Source organism: Myotis davidii, unplaced genomic scaffold (assembly GCF_000327345.1).
Source record: "Myotis davidii unplaced genomic scaffold, ASM32734v1 scaffold228, whole genome shotgun sequence".
Taxonomy (NCBI): Eukaryota; Metazoa; Chordata; class Mammalia; order Chiroptera; family Vespertilionidae; genus Myotis; species Myotis davidii.
The window spans coordinates 3,713,373-3,721,124 of NW_006300104.1; the positions used below are offsets into that span (position 1 = coordinate 3,713,373).

General features: G+C 55.8%; 1 protein-coding gene across 1 annotated transcript in view; it reads right to left on the reverse strand.

Moving 5' to 3' along the window:
• Window positions 1-4,886: 4,886 nt before the first annotated feature.
• The window catches only part of PTPRU (protein tyrosine phosphatase, receptor type U), an 83,187-nt gene continuing 80,321 nt past the window's right edge, over window positions 4,887-7,752 (reverse strand). Inside the window, 4 exon segments of the mRNA XM_006776514.2 lie at window positions 4,887-6,025; window positions 6,253-6,388; window positions 7,438-7,595; window positions 7,728-7,750. Coding sequence (XP_006776577.2) covers window positions 5,963-6,025; window positions 6,253-6,388; window positions 7,438-7,595; window positions 7,728-7,750 — 380 coding nt within the window. The 3' untranslated portion in view covers window positions 4,887-5,962.

The following is a 7,752-nucleotide window of genomic DNA, read 5'->3' on the forward strand; positions in this document are numbered from 1 at the left end:
ATATTCAAACACTCATTCGACAGCATTTCCAGCAGACCTTCTAGACCAGTGATCGGCAAACTGCGGCTCGGCAATTCTAGACCTGCCTGACGGCGGGCCTCAGCTAAGTCTGTCTCCACGGCCCGAGCTGAGCTTGGCGGAGCCTCGGGGTTGAGAGGGCAGACTGAGTCACGGACAAGAAAGAGACTGCGGGCACTTCCCGTGGCTCAGGTTCAGACTTTCCGGCACGTCTGGGATGGTTCCAAGAGCAAAGGCGTTGGAGCCGAGTGACATGGACTCTAATGCTACCTCGGGTCTTTTCTCACTGTGTAACCTGAAGCGATTCGCCTCGTCTCCCTGAACCTGCTTCCTTACTGTCACATGGTTTTGGTAATATGTACCTCTCAGGGTTTCTGGAAGGTGAGGGACAATGTCTGTATTAAGTATAATGCAGGGACCTACCAGGGTGAGTGCCCAGGCCCGTCAGACCACAGCCCAGGCCACACCCACGGTCTCACCAGGCTCAGAAAGCAGATGTTTAGGCCAGTGGCCTGCCACCACGGAGCCACGTCAGCCCTGTTAATGGGGTTTACTGTTCTTTTTTTCAATTACAGTTGACATACAATATTCTATTGGTTTCAGGTATTAGACATTAAATAACTTATAAAGCGATCACCCCAATAAGTCTAGCACCCAGCTGGCACCATACATAGTTATGACAATATTATTGATTACATTCCCTGCCATTGTCACTGATGTTGAACCAGTGGCACCTCCATGGAATGGGCTTCTAAAGAGCACCTCGTCCCACCTCCTCACTGGGCTGACCAGAAGGCTGAGCCCCAAAGACCGCAGATGTTTGCTCAAGGCCTCACAGCATGGTGGTGGCTGAGCCAGCACTGGAACCCAGCTCGTGGCATCAAGCCATTCGACCATCTGGAAGACTAAAAATAACGTGCTTAAAGTACGGGCTTTAAAGGAAGACAGACGGTTTGAATTCTGGCCTTGCACCTTTCATTCATTCAACAAACATTCATTGAGCCTGTGCTAGGCACCATGCTCAGTGCAGGGGGCACAGAGGGCCAGGTCCACATGGCCCAGCTCTTTCACCGTCTGGTGGGAGAGGCAGTGAACAAACCACCAATGAATAACAAGCTGATCGCCCACTGTGAAAAGGCCACTAGGGACATAGGGCACAGGGCCCCAAGAGGAACAGGGACAGTGGGGCAGGGAGGCACCTCAGGGCATTCAGAAAGGACCTCTGAAGAAGGGGCCGTCTGAGCTGAGACCTGGATACTAAGAAGGACCAGTCGTACAGAGACTAGAGAAGGGCATCCAGGCACAGAGTGTGAAGCGATGAGAAGACATGAGGCCAGAGGGACACGGTCAGAGAAACGGCAAAGGCAGCCCAGCTGGTGTGGCCCAGTGACTGGGCGTCAACCTATGAACCCGGAGGTCATGGTTGGATTCCTAGTCAGGGCACATGCCTGGTTGCGGGGCTGTAACCCCAGTAGGAGGCGTGCAGGAGGCAGCCAATCAATGGTTCTCTCTCATCATTGATGTTTCTATCTCCCTCTCCCTCTCCATTCCTCTCTGAAATAACAAAAATAAGAGAGGGGGGGGGAGGCCCTATTAGGCAAGGCCTCCAAGGTCAGGGCCAGGAGCTCAGCTTTTACTCAGAGCAGGAGGAGGTCACTGGAGGGTCAGAGCAGGCAAGTGTGGGACCTGGCTTATTTTTTTTCAAACGATCATTGGCTGCTGCCGTGTGAGGGACATCTGTGTGACCTTGGGCAAGATGCGTAAGCCTCTGAGCCCGATCGCCTCTCTAAAATGGGGGTAACAGAACCTCCCCCGCCCCCCAGGTTTCACCAGAGGCGGGCATGACAACACACACAGAGCATTAGCACCATGCCCCATGCAGTGTACGCACCAAATAAAGCTTTGCTATTTTACATCACTGTGTCCAAAACCCTCGTCCACCACCAGCGTGGCCTGCACCTATTCAAACCATAGGTCCTTCCAATCCCACCCACACAGCCCAGCCTCCCACGGCCTGAGAGCACCACAGCCCGTGGTTTTTTCTTCTTCCATTTCCAGGATGAGGCACCGAGGCCCACTGAGAGTCAGGGCCCACCTCAGTGCCCCGGTGAAAAGGAGGCCCTCAGACTAAGGGCCCCAGGCCCCAGGGTCCCTGCTCTCTCCACGCATGGCAAGGTAGGTTCTTGTTGGTTCTGGAGCCTATGCAATGACACCCTTGTTTCTGCACAGCCCTCAGCCATGGGGGTGTCTATTAAACTCTTGTCCATCAGAAGACCGCCAAGGGTGGTCAGCAGGATCCCAGTGACAGGGAGGCAGCCAAAGGCCTGCTCTCAATTAGGGCCTTGGAAATGGCCTTAGCATCTGTCAAAGTCACGGCTCCATCTCCTGGGTGCCCAGGATATATAACAGGTCCCAATCAGAGGCCAGCAGAGAGGCCGTGAGAAGTAATAATTGCCTTGGCAGGTTCCTACAGGAGATTTATTGTGACATAAAGAAACAAATTTAGCTGCCGGCAGGACCCGGCAGCTGGCCCTCCACGTTTGCAGGAATCCTATTTGCTGGGGTTGGGTGGGTCGGGGCTTCTACCCCACTCGGGCTGGGCCCGTGGACCATTCATCGTCTCATGCTCCAGGCCGCCTTGTCCAAGAGGCTACCACCTCTGACACATTTCGCAGCATTTGGAAATCAGTGCCCAGTTCACAAATGACCCATGTGGTGTGGCACCAAGCGATCCTCTGGCTTTTGACACCACCCAGATCATCCATAGAGCAAGATGATTAAAGACCCAGGCTGCAGACAGCCTAAACGTGGGCTCAGATTCAAGTCCAGATGCCGTCATGGACTGGCTGTGACTCTGGGGGAGTAAACTGCCTCTCTGAGACCCCATTTCCTCCATTTTCTCTAAAAGGAGGAGGAGCGATGCCTCCTCTAAGGAGCTGCTGTATGAATGAAGAGAAAAAGGTAGAGGGCATCTAACAGAGTAACAGGTGCCAAACAAAAAGCGGTGGTGACCATCTTTATTATCCACGGCCTTCAACATTATCCTATGGGATGGCACTTATGGAGGGGCAGTGACTTTGCTAGTTTTGGGGGTTTTTTACTATGCTAGCTCTTTTTAGGCATCTTATCTCTACACTTCACCACCAATCCTGCAGGTAGCTATCATTATGTTGATTTTCTAGCTTAGGAAGCAGAGTGGTTAAGGCACTTGAGCAAGGTCACCAGCTGGTGGAATGCGGAGCTGGGGGTGGGATGCTGGCTTGTTGGTTCTGGAGCTAGTGCTCAGCCTACCTTCCCAGCTCCTCAGAAAGGCTACTAGTCAGACAGATTGGCACAACCACACTTGCATCTTCCTTCCCTCCCTCTTTACCTCCCTCATTTCTCAAGCACCAGCTCCAAGATCAGCCCTTTGCTGGCCAATGAGCACAATAAAATGAACAAAGAAACACTTCTTGCCCTTGAGGTCAATACCTGATGGGGCAAAGAGTAAAGCTGTATCCACATTGCCTGGAACACATGTATCAGTTAGTTTTTGCTGCATAACAAACAATCCCAAAAATGTATTGTTTTGTTTTAAAAGAAAGAACAATTTATTATCTCTCCCAGTTTTGGGGACAGTTTTTGCTAGGTTTAATCATGCAGCTACACTCACCTGACAGGTCGGCCAGGCTGGAAGTTCCAAGGTGCCTCGTTTGCAGGTCTGACAGCTGGTCCCTGCCATTCGTAGGTTACATTGGTACTTCTCCATGTGCCCTCAATCTTCAGGTAGGCTCACCAGGCTTCCTTACACAGCAGAGTTCCAGAAGGGCAAACAAAAGCTGCAGCGCCCCTTGAGGTTTGGGATCCAGAATTTGACATCACTTACGCCACATTCTATTGGTCAAAGCAATCCACATTCTGTGTTTAGCTAGCATCGGACATACACTCGTGACCTATCACGTAAGGTTCAGCCGTCGGTGCAGAAGGAGTGTGAGCAGGCCAGTCGAGCTAGGCGAGATCCTAATTAATACACTTTCAGTTCAGAGTAAAGGATGTGGAATTGTGTGGTTAGAATGGGTCATATCCTTTAACCAATAGAAAAACCGAGGCCCACAGAGTCAGCTAGTGTGCAAGCCGAACCAGTACTTCATAGAGCCAGTCTTCATATGAAGAAATTGAGGCCCAGAAACAAGAAGGGAGGAGGGGCCTTGCCCAAGGTCATATAGCAAGTTTGTGAGAGCCAGGAGTGACTCAGGTCCCTACCAGCCAGCCCACTCCTCCTCCCCTCCAGCCCCCGAGGAAGCCTCAGGCTGGGAATGGGCTGAACCTGGGCAGCAAGACGACCGTCCCCAGATGCGTGTCCCCTCTGTCCCCTCTCTTCTGTGTGCTCATAGTAGCCCTTTCAGCACACCTGGCACCACGCAAGAAACTTAACCACAATGTCTTCTGCTCCTAACAGGACTGTTCCCATTTTACAGATGGGAAATCAAGACCTGGAGAGGACAGTTGACTTGCTACCCAGGGCCTCACAGCTGGTGAGCCCCGTGTGCCTGACACCAAAGCCTGAGCCTCCCAAGCTGCCCCCAAAAGAGCTCAACCCAGGTCCAGGCTCCCAGAGGTGAGAGGCAGCTCAGGGACCCTCGGAGGTCTCAGGATAAAGCCCACTGCCCTGTGAAGAGGCAGCAACAAGCCAGAGTCCCTCGGAACCGCCTCTGCAAATGGAAGGACCGTGCGTGACGCTCTGGTCCCCACCTCCATTTTATGGGAAAACGGATGCCAAGCCAGCACGCAGGCCTCTGACTCCCAATCCAGGGCCCGCCCACTGACTGGGACGCTGGGGCAGGTGAGCAAGCCCCAGTCAGGCTGGTCAGACACACACCAGGCCGCTCTGTGGCATTCAGAGAGCACGTTTATTTACAAAGCACTTTACAAACATCAGCTTTTGCCTCCCCACAGCCCCCTGCGAGGTAGGTCAGTAGTCATATCTACAGTTTACAGATGGGGAATTTGAGGCACGGAATGGGGGTGTGGCCTGCCCCGTTGTAAAGAGATCTTCCCACCCACCCATCAAAAACTAAACAAAAAAGCATCGATCCTCCACCCCAAAACACACCTTCTTCCTCTGAACTCTCAGGGTTGGGAGCAGCCCTCACCTAACAGTGCTCTCTCCCAGCTGGCAGCCTGATCGGGAGCCACAGGAACCTCAACCCCATGGGCTGTTGTGCAGCCTTATTGTTCAGACTGTCACTGGCCCGGGCTGAGCAGGACCCGGCCAGCAAGGCCAGAAAGTTATAGGCAGAGGCGCCTGAGGTTGTGTCTCATTCTGCAGACGTTGGGTCAGGCAGGGAAGGGGCTTCGCGTCGGGCAGGGGAGGGGAGGGCAGATCCTGGTTCAGGGAACTCAGAGCACATGTCAGGGAAGCAAAAGTGGGAGGGACCATGAGCAGGATTTCCCAGGGGCTCCGGGGCCCACCGGCAAATCAGAGCAAAGCCCAGTCTCCCCAGGACCGCAGGGACTGGGCCAGATGGGGTTCTAGATGCCAAAGCCCAGTGCACTCCCTGCTCATGCGGAGCCATGCTGGGTGGACGTTGGCCTGGTACACATCCCACCAAGGGCTGGGATACAGTCACGGGGCTTGAGCCTAGTCCCCCCGAGCAAGCAGCTCTGAGCTCCTGTCACTCTGCCAGGCAGCGCCCGGCCTCTCCGCACAGGCCAGCAGGACCCCACGCAGGTGGGCTGGGCTGCAGTCTTGCTAAGCTCCTCCTTGGCCCCCAGGCTGCCCACGGTACATTTGGCGAAAGGCCCTGCCCCCCGTGAAGGCAGCACCAAGAAGGCCCATCACCTACTCCAGTGCCTTCCCTATGGGTTGTGGTTGAGCAGAGTTGGGGACACAGGTCTTCCTCTCGGTCGGGATGACGGGCCTGGCCCTGAGTGCACAGTGGATGCTCCAGGCCAGGGGCCCCCGCTATCTTGACTCCAGCCCCTCCAGGTACTCCAGGGCCATATCATAGCAAAAGTGGTACTGGTCCTGGGGAGAGGAGAGAAGGAGCCATGAGCCTGAGGGGAGGGGGCAAGCATGAGACTGGGCCCATCTTGGGGAGGAGGGGAAATAGGGGACACATTTTGGCACCACAAGACTAACTGTGGGGACCCAAGGCCCAATTGTGGGGACTGGATATGGGAGAGTGGGGACTGAGGGGACTGGCTGGGCATGGAGGTTGGAAGTGGCGGGGCACAGGGGACATGGCCCCTCACCAGGGTCTCCACCATATTGGGTTTGTAGTTCCTAAGCGTTTTGGCAGCAAAGAAAACGTCCACCAGGTTGTGGCAGCGAATCATCTCCAGGACCGTGGCGCAGGCGCAGAAGGTGCCGCTGCGGCCACCCCCATTTCTAAATGAGACACAAAAGGTTTGGGGTAAGGCTTGGGGGAGGAGGGTGAACTCCCAGGTAAAGAGCAGGGCCAGGGTCCCCAGAAGGGAGGGGCCAGGAGCCCAGAGATGAGGGCAGGGCCAAGACACCCAGAAGGGAAGGGGAGGGGTGGGGAGGGAAGGGAAGGGAAGGGAAGGGAGCCCAGAGGTGAGCAGGAGGGTAAGGGGCGGAGTCCAGGCCGAGACTGGCATCCAAAGCTGAAGGTCTCTAGGAAGACAGCCTCCAGGAGACACAGCCGATTCTGAGGAGGAGGAAGGCATACTCCCAGAGGAAGAATGACAGCAACAGAGGAGGGCCGGGGAGCAGCAAGCAAAACCAAGAGAGCAGGATGGGAAGCGAATACTGAGAATACCGGTCACCCCAGCAATGCAGACACGGGTGCAAACACAGGTACACCCTGAGTCTCCACAGCCTGTCCCCGTCCCTCTCCCTCCTCTGTTCCTGTAACTCAGGGCGTGACGTCCTCTTGGGAGATGGGGGACTGGACAGGCCTTCAGCCTGGTCTCTAGAGTCTCTCCCACTAGAACTGAAAGCCCGAGAGGCAGGCCAGGCCCGACCGGGCTCCCTCTCCGCGCATCCAGCGCGCCCAGCCCGGGAAGGGCCAGCAAGTCTGAAATCAGCAAAGGAGTGCCTGCAGCAGACACGAGTGCATGAATGAATCATGGGTGGGGCACACGAATTCATTGATTAGTGAGTTAGTTATTTACTGAAAGGGTGAAAGGTTCTGTGTGAGCATTCATGAACAAAGACCAGAAATCCACTGGCTTAAAACGTGTGCTACAGGATCACAGGGCCCTGGCAGGGCCCTCATGACATGGGCAAAGTCAAGCATCACACACGGAGCGCTGGGCAGTTCTGCAGGGTCAGAGCTGACTAGGCTCCTCCAGGGAAAGAAGAGCCAGGCGCCCGGGAGCCAGGGGCTTCGGTGCCAGTCTTGAGGCCGGCCTCTCACGCGGGACCTTTCTCTCCCGCTCCCCGCCCCGGCCCGCCCGCGGCAGACCCGCACTCACAGGCAGTGCACGACCGTGCGCCCGTCCCCGCTCTCCGCCTGCCACCTGTCCACCTCGGCCAGCAGGCGCAGGAAGGCCTTCTTGGAGTCCGGTGTGTCCCGGTACGCGGACCAGCGCAGGAACTGGAAGTGCCGCACCAGCAGGTGCCCCTCCTGCAGCTGGGGGTGTGGGCAGCCAGCCAGGGGGCATGAGCACCGGGGTGACCAGGCCCCCGGTGACCTCGAGCAGGTCCCGACAGGCCACACCCACCGCCACCCCGCTTCTCACCCTGGGGCTCCCAGATCACTCACCCTCGAGATGTTCTGCACCCGGAAG